This window comes from Oryzias latipes, chromosome 1 (assembly GCF_053564925.1).
Source record: "Oryzias latipes strain Hd-rR chromosome 1, Olatipes_Hd-rR_3.1".
NCBI classification, from domain to species: domain Eukaryota; kingdom Metazoa; phylum Chordata; class Actinopteri; order Beloniformes; family Adrianichthyidae; genus Oryzias; species Oryzias latipes.
Window position 1 is genome coordinate 24,214,349 of NC_136237.1, and position 15,231 is coordinate 24,229,579.

The 15,231-nt window shown below is 39.6% G+C and overlaps 1 protein-coding gene across 2 annotated transcripts in view; it reads left to right on the forward strand.

The window, feature by feature from the left end:
* The first annotated feature begins 803 nt into the window (after positions 1-803).
* LOC144981287 (endophilin-A1-like) overlaps positions 804-15,231 on the forward strand; it is a 39,488-nt gene continuing 25,060 nt past the window's right edge. For both annotated transcript variants that reach the window (XM_078952080.1, XM_078952086.1), the window contains exon 1: positions 804-1,236. In XM_078952080.1, coding sequence (XP_078808206.1) covers positions 1,192-1,236 — 45 coding nt within the window. In that variant the 5' untranslated portion in view covers positions 804-1,191. The remainder of the gene's footprint in view (positions 1,237-15,231) is intronic.

Genomic DNA, 15,231 nt, shown 5'->3' on the forward strand with positions numbered 1-15,231 from the left:
AATAAGCAAATGGAAGAAAATTATGCAGCATTTTGGGTTTACTCTAAAATGTCATGTATATACAAATGTTTAAATGAATTTTTTTTTAAAGTCAAAGAAACTGCTGGTTAATACTATTTAAGTCTCACTCCGATCATCTTTTGAGTTATTTTTAAAAGCGTTCCCAGTGGTCTTTTAATTATGATTATGCCGTTTTTAGAGAAATTCAAATGTTCTATTTTAAGCTTAATTTTCTTTATTAATGTCCTTCATTATGAGAAAAATACTAAAAAAAAAAAAAAACAACGTGTCAAAACACAATTGTCATTAGAGTGGATCTCTAGGGATCTCCCTTTCAAAGCAAGATTACTTTATGTGTACTTTTCCACAGCATCTAAATATATTATCTATATACTGGTAGTTGCAATTTTCCATTCTGGAAAATTTAGAACAATTATGTTAAATTATATTTTATGTTATTTCATAGAGTTGAGAGACTATTTTAGTCTGTGTGGTTGATATGTGTCTTTATATAATATTTTTCATACCTGAAGGAGTGTACAAACACAACTTTCCTGCGAAATACGATGAAGATAAAACAAATTATTCAAATTCCTGTTTTGTTTTGTTTGTTTGTTTCATTTTTTTAATTCCTGTAGTTTTACAACTCATATTTTGTCATCTTTATAATACTTCATTTATTACGTAAAGAGTGCCAAAAAGCCATTTTTGGTCTTTTGTTTGGCTAGTTTCAGTGGCTCGGTGTGATGGGCGCTGTCCAGGGTGCTGAAGTCACATGGCCTGTAGCGTACATCTCATTAAAGGGGTAACAACTCCTGCAGGATATTCCCCTCAGAGGTGTTCTACAATGTCTCTACGCAGAGTATTTCTGTTTGATTTGGATTAATCTTAACAATAAAATGTCCCATTACTGCTGCTCTGAGAGCCTAGAAAAATCTCTTCTTTAATTTATCCGTGATGACGACCCACCGCTTTAAAACGAGCAGGCTGCGACGTCAGCGCCGTTTTTAAGACGTATGGGCTGGCCGTCCAATAGCCTGATCGGGGCTTTACTCTGCCGCCCACACACAGGACTTCCTTCTGGAGAGGGCCAGCGTAGATTGGGGACATCCAAGCCCGCAAGACCTTCACCAGAGTCTGCTTTTTCTGCTCTCACCTGCAGCATCAGGCCAGCATCGCCGTGTAGCAGTCATGTCTGTGGCGGGACTGAAGAAGCAATTCCACAAAGCCACTCAGGTAAAAAGCCGCGCCGCTGTTATATGATGGAGTCCTGCATAGTTCTGTAGTGACAGCGCGTGATTTTTTAGGTTCAGCTTTGTTTTTTGCAGCGATGAGAAATCCGTGCGTGTCAGAGCTGAAGCTATGCGCGCCACCTGGTTTGGCGCTACCATCAGCTCTACTGAGAGGGTTGTGGTGCAGCACTGCACCAACACTTTCATGCATATATCATTGCTCCAGTCTGCAGCCTTCCCGTCACTTTGCGGTTATTCAATGCGTGACGGGAAGACACCATCATTATGCATTCCTGAAGCCTGTGTGGCCGTCTGGGAGCCAGATGGCGCACCGATGGGATGGAGAATTGCCTCTTTTTTTTTTTGTACCCTTCAGATGACATTCCGCACAGGAGAAACCCCCGCAGAGCTGCAGCTGCTCGCGCTTTGAGCTACACACGTTGTCTCCTTGGAACATAGGTGCTTTAAATCCCTGCTCCTTCCAGCCAACCACAGAGGGGAAATCCGACCCGTTCCATGTTATGCAATCATTAAGTGCCGCCTTGACGGAAATCCACTGCTGCCAAAGGCGGCAAGCCTTGACCTTGGCGCACTCTGAGCGCACTCTATACGCCCTTTTTGCGGTTTAACAGATTCATTCAATCATATTTTCTGCATCTGATTGTGAGCCGCCTGGTATCTTCAACCAATGCTGGATGAAATATTTTGTTCCAAGGTTACTCAGAGGTATTCTTGTATATATGGTTGCATCTCACCACGTCTGTAATAGTTCATATTTTTGGCTAAGATTTTTATTATTATTATAAAGTCTTCCTTAGTAATATCAAATCAGAAAAAACAAGTGATCTGTTACTGTGGTTTTTAGCCACTTCCGTGGCTTTAAAGTTATTTTTTATGTCAACTTGGAGCATTTTGGTTCTGAGGGAAGGAGATGGGTAGGTCGCAGTGACAGTGACAGACGGCTTCAGGCACGTGGAGCTTTAGTCACTCACTGGTGAAGCAGGCTGCCTGTCCTCATCTACTAATCCCTAAAAGGACTCCTACCAGTGGTTTTGTTCTTAGATGAATTACAGCCACAAAGAGGAATGTAAATGGGGCTGGTTGATGATTTAAAAAAGAAAAAGTGCTGATCAATAAGGTGATTGGTCCTCATTGGTCGAATTCAATGTTTCTGTGGCAACCACCCTCTCAAATCAGGAGTGAGCTTGTTGGAAGGCCACAGCCCTACCACTTGAAAGAGGACCGCTGGAGAATCTGTCAATCATACATTTTGAACGTTCATGGTGGGGGCCAGGGGCACCACATACTTTTATTGAGGTATCTGATTGGCCAGTTCATACCTTGAATAACTTACAATAAAAAAAAATTAGGATTGACAAGAATATTATAAAAAATATAACAGATCAAGAATGGTTATTCTGACATATGACTAAGTAATAGCTGTTTATTTCTCTATACAAGTCTATGGGGTTTTGGCTTCTTGGAGCCGGCAGGTACTTCCTGTTTGAAATGCGAAGGAGAGAAGTCCCTCAGTCCAGTTCTCTTATACAGTCAATGGAACCAAACCAGAGAAGACTCAACAGGGTTTTCCCACATCCCAGGAACTGCCACCCCTCAACTTGTCTGCATCTGTACTTCCTACATTAAACAACCGAAAATATTTCCTAAGTCATCCGAAATCCGAATACTGTACCACCAGAATGCCAAAGGAGCTTACGGAATAAAACCCTCCCTCAGAATCAGGGTGTTAGCATATGTGTCCTATCTCAGTGAGTAATTTAAGGAAGGAAAAAAAGAAGAGTGAAAGAATGAGACTTGGCCATCATGCCTCAGCATTACTAAGTTAGCTCGGTCACCAGTTAGCATTCCTACCAAACATTCTTACTCAAACAGCCAGAAATCATCTGACCAGCGAGCTCCAAGCCTACCAGATATGCCAATTTAATAAAAAGAACAGCTTGCTTTTCTGTTTTTGGTTCTTTTGTTTCTGAGCTGTTGCTGAACAGTTGCAATTTATCTGTTGGGGCTCACCTCAGTCTAAAAATATCTAATGTAAGAAACCTTTTGCAGAGTTCTGTTTTGCCACAAAGACTGATCAAAGCAAGACAGCTTCTCACTCAATTTTAAATTATTCCACACTGAGTTCACTGCACTCCCTCTGGAAAATGAAAGGTTGATTTCTCTTCATACAGTACTTTGAATTTTTGTCATTCCCATTTGGAGTTTTTATTGGATTTAGATTATCCAGTCAGAGGATGCATATTTGAAAAACATGTATTTAAACATAAACCATCCTAGCAAAAGAGAAGTTAACATTTTTTTTAAGTTTTAGCTCCAAAACTCAAACAAAACACAGGTTAGTGGACAACCATGGGTTCATCAGTACATGTGTGCTGAACAAAAATGGCCTGGTTATAGATTAGGGTCTGTTCATCCCAGTAACACGGTGAGATGACAGAAAAATTACAGAATAAAACGACTTGTAAAACATACATTTTCTGGGTGACAGTGCGAACTTGTCTCACTAATTGAATAAGGTTTGTTAAGTTTATATCCAAAACATGTAACGTCAACAAGACATTTCTGCCCACAGAACAGCTGCTCACTGGACATATTTTCTCTTTTTCTGACCATTATCTGTAAACCCTAAAGATTGTTGTGGGTGAAAACCCCAGTAGATCAGCAGTTTCTGAAACACCCAGACCAGCCCGTCTAGCACCAATAACTATGCCGCATTCAAAGTCAGTTTTCTTAACCATTCTGATGCTCGGTTTAAACTGTAGCTGTAGCCGTCTTGACCATGTCTACATGCCTAAATGCATTGAGTTGCTGCCATCTGATTGGCTGGTTAGAAATGAACAATGAAGTTGGAGAGATGTGTCTAACAAAGTGACCATTGAGTGAACATAGGAACAGAAGTTCTATTAATTCTGTTTCCAGTTTGGATTTTGGTAAAACACAACTGAGATTAAAGCTGTATTTTTTGTATTTTGTTCCTAATGATAATGTCACACTGATGTCTAAGGTGCTGAAATTACAGTTTCTACCCAAACAGAATCAGAGACTGTAAGACCTGAAGAGCCTTGGTGGCTGAGAAAATGGTTCATCATTTTGATCTGCTCTAAACTACAGGTGTGTATCGGCAAGAGTCTGGCGACACAATACGTATCCTAACATTGTACTGGAACACTTTCTTTTTTGCTAAGAGTATGACTTAGAAACAAATCTACCTGAATATCAATGTGCCTTTCATTAAAATAAAATGGTAAAATTAATTTTATTTAATGATGACAATGTTAAGCACTGCAACTGTATCTCACATAAGTTGCTTTTACCCAAGCAAATTCATAGTGCTTTTCTTTTGGTAACTTAAAATATATTTGTTCTTAAAGGGAGGGGTCAAAATAGTCTGATTTCCACAACAAAAATTTTTCAGCATAAGGAAAAAGAGAATAAATGTACCTTAAGCAATAAGGTTCTAAAAGTATGATTGAGGAAATAAAGTGCTGTTTACTTTCATTATTGCTTCATGTAGCTTTTTCAGTTCTTTTAAACAGTTCAGTAGCCTGAACGGTACTTCAAAAATAAAGGAGAAAAAAAAATCACCAATTCTTTCCAGAAACATTAAAGTGAGATGAGGCAGCATGACAGGGTGAAGAAGCGCACTTTAATATGACAATGATGCTTTATTTACATGACAGTCTGCATTGTACCACTGCTGCTCTGCTTTCTCACATGCAGAAGTAAACACAGATTTCATCGCTCATCACCACGACGTTGGCCTTTTTTCAGACCTTTTTACACTTCGCTCTGATCCATCATTTGCAGAACTAGACTCTATTGCTGTGATGTTCTGCAGAACTTTGGCTCACTTTGCCGACAGCATTTTGGCCAATGCTCCGTGCATTAGCCACTGTGCAGCTGCACTGCTTCTCTTGTTCTTATCTGAGCCCACTAAAAAGCACCCGAATCCCCGCTTTTATATGATACTGACAGCAACATGCCACAGAGTTTTACAGAGTTATACCCATTTTAAGTAAAAATTAAGTAGTGCATGTCTCATAACAACAAAACAAGCTGATTCTCGCAAGATTTTGTTGTTGTTTTGTGCGGTGTAGAGCTGCTCAAAGAGCCTTAGTGTGCTCTGCTGCCAACCAGCGGTCTGGGGTTTACGTGGAAAACAAGAGTGAGACGCTGAAGGACACCTATAAATAATTAAATAAATATCACCCTGACAGCATTTTATATCGACACAAATATCGATCTATCGTCGAATCGATTTTATTCCCTACACCCGTACTCTAAACAAATTTCTCTCAATAATCAATACTTCATTTTATCAGATTGGAAATAGATAGCCCCCCCCCCAAGTGAGGCATTCCATGGCAGCACAGAGTGTGTTAACTCAATGCGATGAGTCAGTTGTCACCAATTAGCCGGGGCTGCTCTGTGTCCCTGCAGATGTTCCCTAACAGCTTCAAATGCTTGGAGCCACACAATGCATCTCTGTGTTTCAAAGATGATACAAGGTGCGGCGTATGAGCACGAAGAATTATTGGTGTTGCGCTTGGAAATGAAAAGGCAGAATCTGCTGTTTGTGGTTTTTTCACAGCTCCGTTAGTGCTTCAGTCCCAAAGTGCTTCTTCTGGCTTTGAGCGAGGAATGGGTTGTCTCTGTGGTATTCGGTCGTCTGTTCCTTAACATTACACACCCTCAAACAAAACACACACAAATACTGCCTTCAACCCCACCCCCACCCCACACCCCTAGTGGCAGACGGTTCCCTTCAACCCCTCTGTTCTCAAGCCTCAGCCTTGTAATCCAGATTTATTTGCAATCTGGCCACTTGTTCACTGATATATCCACTCATGCTGTTCAGCCATTCTTCCTCCCACCACACTCCGATGGGAGGTGGGTCAAAAGATTATTGGTTTGATGAAGTTCAAATGAATTTCTCTAATAAAATTGGATCTGTACATTTTCCAGCTTCTAATATCAGGTGTTTGTTTGTTTGTTGGTGTTTTCTTAAAAAAAATTGATGAACAAAGTCGTGATTTTCTGTTTTAGAAACTAGTGTTTATTCTCAGTCTTGTTGAGGAGGCTTCCAGTGCTTCTTGATCACATTTTTTTTTTTAATTTTCCAAAAGAAACGTGAATGACACATGATCAGCTTTAACATCTTACATAAAACTGGGTAACTGACACCACAAACTCTATTTAAGACGTCACTCCTTTTCTTTTAAGGACATCAGGCGTCAATGTGGATTATTATTGTCGTTGTCCTTTTAGGGAGATCAGAGATTTTGTCTTTGACTAGATGTACTTTCACCAGGAGTATATTCTGTGTTTCCTCTATTGCAGGGGAGTTTTTGTCTAAACACAAACACTAATGATAGAGTGTCCTCTCTTCGTCTCAAGTTTCAACATTGGCGTGAAGGCTTCTACTTTACCTCCAAGTGTACAGCAAACGTCTCTCTCCTAACGACTGCAGCAAATGTTCTCTTGTGGTTATAGAACCTTCGTGGAGAACGTGATGTGTGGACAGCACAGTTTGGTGGTGCAGATGCTGCACAGGACAAGAACATCCGTCCATGCTGGATAATTGGCTGTCGGTGCCACCTTTCCAGAGATCCTTACATAATCTAAATCTGTTTGGGGGTTTTGTTACACAAGGAAGTCCTAAGAATCTCCAAGACAGTTCCGCCTATTTATATACACTAATTCTTTCTTTTTGCCTCTGAATCATTTAATGAAGTAAACCTTTCCCAAAAGCTCGATTTATATTCAATTGATTTTATGGAAAATCAGTAGGTAGATAATATTCAGATAAACTTCAATGCTTTTTAAAAACGTGGTGCAGTGGGAGTGCGCACGACCCCTTGATTGGAAGATTGCAGGTTCAATTTCCGCCTTGCCTGCCCCTATGTCGAAGTGTCCTTGGGCAAGAAGGAGGGTGTAAGGGCATGGATGCCCAGTTAAGCTTAGACTGTTTAGTTTAGTTTAGCCAATACCTATTAATTTTATTACTTCATGTTCTTTATGATTTCATCTTTATGGTAAGAAGCCCATAGAGACGACTAGTATTGTAAAATTGGGCTATATAAGTAAAATTGAATTGAAGACACTGAACCCCAACTTTGCTTCTGGTGGAATGTTGGCGCCAGTGTTCGGGAAGGAGGTACCAAAACCGTTCGGCCTTGAACCGCGTTTTTTTTTTTTTTTTTTTTAATTGAACACAATACAAAACAAGCCTTGAACCTCCGTTCGGGGTCCTGGGACTAATGCTGACGTCACATTATGTGATTGGCTGTACATTGGTCCGCTGACCTGAACGTGTCAGATAGTGTTTGGTCTGGACAATTACAATACTACCATAGAAGAAAATATTATGAAGTCAGTTGTAAACAAACATGCCTTTATTATTATTATGATTATTATTAAATGCATGTTCGCTTGTAGTTTTTTTAATCCGTGCGCCCAGTGCTTTATTATTGGCAGAATGGACCCGGAAGAACAACATTTAGCCGTGCTGACAACTTTTTCAGCCACGGCTGAACTTAAACTGGAATAACAAGCGGATTGTGGCAACACGTCTTTATAAATATTACAAAGAATATTATCAGACACAATTTATGAGCGAAAATACCTTTAGGTTACAAAAGGGAACGTGAAATGAAAATTTGTAGAGCCCAAGCAGATCTCGACGCTACGTAGTTTGTCCAAGTGGGGTTACCGTAGTGTGACGTTACCTGCAGGCGCAAGGACCCCGAACGGAAGTTCCAGGCTGAACGGTTATGGTACCTACACCGGCCATTAGTGTGTGAATGTGTGAAGGGGAAGGGGACTGACTATAAAGCACTTTGGGCCTTCAAGGAAGGTAGAAAAGTATACACCATTTAATACGTTAAATTAATGGTTCAATAGGCAGATTCTTCGGTTATTTCTATAGTTTGGAGGGGAAAAAACATCTTTATGAAGGTAGTTTTGTGATGATGAAGAAAACAACCAACCAAACTGCTCTAAAAAATCAACACATTTTCTCACCTGTTTACATTTCAACCTTGATGGAATTCATCTTCATTTCTACAGTTCCATGTTTTATTTACAAACTATGAGTTTGAGCTGCTATCAGGAGGGCAAGGCTGGATGCAAAAGTGACTAAGGAAGGAAACAAAATGTCATTGGGTTTCAGCTTCTGCAGCTTATCTAAATAAAATGTTTTCAGCTTTACCTTTTTTGGTTTATTTTCCATCTATCTGATCAAATCTACATGGGTTTTATAGATTTAGGCGTGCACGTTTTTTGTTCATTACATAAACTGCAGCATCTATGTAAAAAGGATAATATGAGGTTTTATTTTTAGGGTTTTAAGCGACTGATTTGGAGGTCTGTCGGGTTGCAACCAGCAGTTTTATTAGTGCTGTGACTCACCCTGACTCACTTAAAGTTTATGTAGACGGTTTAGTTTGTGATGCATTTAATAATATTTGGAGCAAAAAAAAACTAGTTGGATTTTTCTATTCCACACCACTTTTAGATTGAGCACTGTGCTAAACACATCTATTGTATGGACACAATTTTTACACTTCAGTTAAATTTTTTCTATTCAATGATGCACTAATTAATATTTTTTAAGCATTTTTTGATGCACCTAAACTCACAGTTTAAAGTTTTTTTGTTTTTTTTACTGGCTTGTTTCAACAATGTGGTTGATCTGGGTTCCAGGTGTGCTCAAAAGGACCCAATCTTTTTGTGGATTCTATTTGGTGTTGCAACAGAAAGCTGAGAAATGAAGCCATCATGGTGGAACAGATGTACAAACAGCTTGAAGTCTTGAGTTTGCTCTGTGTGGAGATCCAGTGAACCGTTGCCACTCTACAGCGGCATGATTGTTGGAGTCTACTTCAGTCTTACTGTCGAGCAGTTATCAGATTTGGATGGAGTGTGCTCCTGCTGCTGGTAATGCAGCAGTGATGCTTCATTTTATCCTAAGCTTTGGTCTTACAGGAGCTTTCCCTGAGTGTGTACTGATTATCAATTCCTAGTTTTTAGTCCCTAGAAGAGTTGGTTTTCATATTGATCAGAAATAAAATTGTTTAAGGAGGTTTTTTCCACTGGACTGAAAAGTGTGATCTTACATTTCCACATTGCCTTATAGAAATATGGATGCAGCCTGCATGGACGTATGTCCACGCAAGCTTGGGGACCATGTGGGGTCCTTGGATGTTGCTGACGCCTGCGGGGCTCCGGGGCAGCAGATGGTGAGTCAGTGACTCATCCAGCCTGGATTCTTTTTGGAAGTACTGCAGTGCAGCGTAAAGCAGATCCAGCTGGGAGATTACAAAGAAGAGAAGGGGGGGTGAAAGAGTTAGAGCAAGCAAAACGAGCAAAAAGGAGGGAAATGCTTGAACGTGCACTGTAGAAAGTCAGATGGTTGAAGTTAAGTGGTACTGATTATGGAAATTGATACACGTGGAGGAGTTTTTCCTGCCAGGATGGAGAAATGATCCTGCCAACTTTACACTTTCTGATATTTCAGTGTTGTTGTTTTTTTTAATTAATTTCTTTCCAGGTAAGTATCTGGCTGTGTTATCTCAGTCATTCACCTTGTGGATACAAACACGAAACTTGCGTGAAGACCAGCAGTGCCGGATAATAGCTGTGCTGTTTCACTTCATTCATGAGTCTCCAACAGGGAAGAGAAGGAGCTACAAAAACCGTTAAAGCGCTATTACCCATAAATATGTGTGCTGCATTCAGCACAACATTATTCTAGTAAACCTGTGCAATGCCACATCATTTAGTTCCATTCAAAACCACAGCAGCTACATAAAAAGAAATGTTGCTGCATTTCCTGGATGTTGGCAGGGTTTAAAATCTGGCTTCTCTGCTGAGCAGATGAGTCCATATGTGATTGGGACACGCCATACTCCCTGAAGGAAGTCCTCCTATTATGAGTCCAGTAAACCTTTCTAAAATACAGCTGATGAAAAACCTTTTCATTTGGTATGCTCAGGTTGTTAGTTAATCTGATGTTTTGTGCATTTTAATGAAGCTGAATCTTAACTTGAACACAACTCTGGAACATGGTGGATCACATGTTTTCAATCTTTGTTAAAGATCCAGAATAGCCTGAAAGAGTCATTTTCCACACAACAGACAAACACACAAGACAGCTGGCACCTGAAATTAAGCCTCCTATATCAGCGGTGTTTTCATGGCCCTGGTGCGCCTGACCTCTGGTTGGAAAAGCCCTTTGGACCTTCAAGGAAGCTAGAAAAGTGCTATATGCCATTTACCATTTACGCCATAAAAAAAACATTGTTCTTTTACAAAAGGGTTTAACACTGTGTGTCCATGTTTGATAAAAATCCTGTCAAGCCTTCTCTAAGTATTTTCTAGTTTTTACACTCTCCTCCTTTATTTGATGGCTTGGTGGAGCCCGATCATCTGAAACGGTTCTTTAGTCAGAACTAGGAACTTGTGGATTCCTTTGTTTTATGTGGTTCTAACAGATGTTTCAAATGTCTACATATCTGAATATTTTTCTTAAAGGGGGACTTTTGCCATGTTTAAACACAATGTTGTTTGGTTTTTATTTAAAACTTGCAGCTTATATGTTGTGCATGTTGTTCTAGTTTTTGAGCATCCAACGCTGCCTTTCCTTGTGTCTTCCTTTTCTCTCCTTACTCTTCTTCCTCCTGCCTCTGCCTCTGTCTCAACATCTGCATTCAGGCCATAGATGATGTTTAATTCAGAACTTGAACATTATGTATTCCGAGCATCAGCCACTGCAGGAGAGATAAACGATGATGTGGTGCTGAAGAAGAAAATTCATTGAAACCGTTTTTAAGCACCAGATCTACTGTTAGAGAGCCATCAGAAAAATAAATACCTACTAATAATGGTTGACCTTCTGTAAGCAATAATGAGTCTAAAATGTGACCTAAAAGCCTGCAGTTTGTTCTCCTCAGAGCGTTTTACCACCTGATATGAGCTTTTGTTTAGGCTCAGATTGTTCCATGACTATGATAAAGAGCTCTGTAATTGAATTAGCTCATCCGGATGCATTTCCAGCCTGAGTGGCCACACTGTGTATATTGTGTCTATCTTGCTTTGGCGCAAAAGGTTGTTCTCCAAACTGACGTCGTGAGCCAAATTGTGCGGCGAAACAGTTACTTTCTCAAGCAAAGCATTAAAGAACCGTACATGAGGACTCTGTACCCACATAACGCCTTTGGTTTTCATTTTCACACCGTGCACCAAACCAATTTTCATAGAAATATGATACATAATGTGCTAGTTTCTTTAGTCTCACACTGAAAGAGCATACTGAATTTACTGACTGAAAGGATTTAGGCAGAAATGTGATTTTAAGGCCTGCAAAATTCCAAACATACTAATTAAAAATCTAAACACGACTTGTGCCATTTTTTTTTTATCTTAAATATTTTTTGTATTATTTTGTTAATGAAAAAATCTCTGAACCACATAACTCAGTCATTTTTAAAGACCCACGGTGATGAAAATCATGTTTCTATTTTCTCATGAAGTTAAAGTACCATTAGCTGTCACACACCTGGGTGTGTGACAGGTGTGACATTTGTTCTCCACATTTGACCCATCCCCTAGCGGAGCGGTGAGCTGCAGACACAGCCGCACTCGGGAACCATTTGGTGGTTTAACCCCCCAATCCAACCCCTTAATTCTGAGTGTCAAGCAGGGAGGCATTGGGTCCCAATTTTAGAGTCTTTGGTATGACTCAGCCTGGATTTGAACAGCCGACCTTCCAGTCACAGGGAGGACTCTCCACCCCAAGGCCACTGAGCTGGTAATATTTAAGGAAGGAGGACATATATATAAAAAAGTTAAGCTCAAAATGCCGTATTTTTTTTTATTCAAATCATTATGAAGCTTGTAAGATCCCTGGTCTGCTCCATTCTGATGCTTTCCTTTTTGACAGATAGATCCATGAACGTCTTTGTTTTCCTCGTCTGAGCTGACATCTGGCTCAAAACTTTACGGCTGGATAGCTCAAACATTGCTCGCCATTTTTGTTGCACTGCTAATGTTAAGAGTGTAAACAGATAGATGACAGGAAGAGGCAGCAGGGCTGCTTTGCACCAACAGTCTCGCCCACAACTCAGAGATGAATTTCTGGTGAGCTACTGCCGCTCTGCAGAAACTATGTCATACAAAAACAACTGTTTTTTTTTTTCATTTTGGCTAAAAAACAGCATAATTATAAATAAAAGACAACTGGAAAAAGTAAATCAAAAAATGATCAGATTGAGACTTTGATGGTGATTATCACTGTTATGAGTTGGGTTTTTTCATGGTTATGTGCTGATTATTTTGAGTTTCCAAAAATGTTACAAAATAAAATAAATAGGAAACATTAGTGAGCAACAAGTAAAATATAAACCTTTGCTGAGCAATGTCCACTAATCTCGTTCTGCATTATTATTAATTTTAAAGTAAAAAAAGGAAACTTTTGTAACATGAATATGTCCCAAAACGATATGTTTTCCTTTTTACCACTGTCAGAGCTTTGTTGCTGTTGGGGTTTGTGCTTTAAAACAACCCAGAATCCTCCTTGTATTTGTAATTTTGGGAGCACTTGTTTTCTCTCCACTTCATGTGTGAGCAATTCCTTTAAAAGGCTTTAGCTTTATTTTACTCTTTACCTGCACATTTTTTTAGGTTTGTTGAAATTCATGAAATCTATTGAGATTGTAGTTTTTGTTGCAATGAAAAGGTTCTGTTTCTTTAATTATTTAAACTAAAAGAGAAATAGTAAAGATAATACCATGAGCGGACCACCATGATAGGATTGAAGGATATAACATCATAAGAAGAAAGTCATTTAGAAAATTTAAGGGAAAAACAGCAAAAGAAAAGAAAAAGGAGGCAATTCCTCCTGTCTTTCGCTCAACGGCTGACTGTCACATGATGTGACAGTAATGGAGGAGAGGCACAGAGCATGCCTGAGATGGGAAAGGACACTATGTACTTTAGCATCCCGATTATCAGAAAATGTTGTTTGATCTCAACCTTGGACACACATGAGCCCTCATGAGCAGACATCATCCTCGCAGCTGCTGTAGAGCTCAGCCTGAATGGCTTGGCGGGGATTATACCCAGTTTAATCAGCAGACAGTGACTTTGCATCATATCGGAGCGGCGTGCCACTCAGAATTAGAGCAGAGTGGTTGTAATCTGGGAAACGTGCTGCATGTGCCCGACGAGACCACCATGTGACAGGGTCAGAGCAGCCTTGTTTGTGTTTGTCTAAGCCAGGCCATCTTTTCAGGTGGACTTCATTTTGATGCTTATATTAGCCACAACCATCATCTTTTTTCTTCTTCTTATTCCTTAAGGTTTAGGAGGATGTATGAAGAAAACAGATGCGTTTTCTATAATCCACTAACACTTTCACATCAGGTGTGTATGCTTGTATAAACACACCAATGCTAATTTGTGAACCATTTGTTTGCATTTAAGCCCTTCTATGACAACAGCTTTGCTCTGTTTAAATATCTATCCATCACCTCCACGACTTGCAGGATTTATCTTTCTGGTAAACAAGGTCATTTTCATGCTCTTAAGTCTTAACATGACAAACACCACCCACAGTGCACACACCAAACCATTTAAGCCTTAATTTCATTGCAAATGTCTTTTATCCAAGAATAATGCTGAATATTCTCTATGTTCTTCTTTGAGACTCTATAATCTGTTTGTTGTCATTTCATTATTGTTTACATGTTGCAGTGAGTAAAGAAAGAAATTTTGTCATTCAGAAAAAACAAGGGTAGGGAATTTTTTTCATGTTTCAGCTTTAAAAGTTTATATTTTCAGAACCAAGTTGTGTGTCATCAGTGAAAAGAGGATGCAGCCCTGTGGAGCGTTGGTGCTCAGGGTGTTGACTGAGAACGAGTTCATCCTCACCCCCACGGATTGGATCCGATTTGGTCGACGCCGCACAGCGTGGTGCTAGAAACCAATGGGGTTTCAGTTAGATAACCAGAAACTGGGGGGTCATTGCATGTCCAGAAACAGATCTTTCAGGCTCAACAGTTGTACTTCAGAAAAGGGCGTTTTTTTGAGGGGCAGATGCTGCAAGCGGTTGAATGTTTTGTGGCAGTTTGGAGACCTTGGGGTGCAGGTACCATATAATATGTCTTGAATGATGAAACAGAACAGATCTGATTGTACTGACAGTGTTGAAACACTGATGCCATGTTCTGCAGCTACATTCTCGCTGTTTCTACATTCTAAAATGGAAATCATGTTGGCATCTATTTTATACACGTTCAAAGTGAGGCTTACACAAGTTCACTTTTTGTGAGGTACTATTTGAATTTATCATTTTGTATGCATCATGTCCTTTATCTTACTGTGTCACACCTAAAAATACTGATAATTGATGGATTGACTCAAATGATACTTTTGACCTACTTTTCTTGCTGGAACAAAAACATCATCTCTAAACTCTCTAAATTTAATCTCAGGGGAGGCCGTAGCTTTCAGCAGTAATGAAAGGATGATTGTCACACATTGGCCTGTTAGGTGTTTTTGGTTCCAGCTGAGTGTTCTGGTCAGAAATAGATTGAGACACTTTGTCAAATGCTGCCAATTTGCAATTTCAGTAATGAGCCTTTCAGTGAAAACAAGAATTTTTTTTGTGTGTGTGTGTGTGGTTTTCTATAAACATTTATAACATATGCTGATTTTCAGCCATCAGGAGAATAGGATTCGAAGGATGCAAAGCTTGAATATAATTTGTGTTTGGCTATACTGTAGTCTGTTAAAAGCAATCACTGTAGAGATAAATTTAGGGCTGGGCTGCATCTATATAATGGAAAGGCAGCTTTACATTACATCCACAAAGTGTTTAAGTTTTAAGTACATTTTCTGTCAGGAACTTAATGACGTTTGGAACTCTACTGATATTGTGCTCAATAATTTTCAGAGTATTCAGTTATGGTTTTGATCT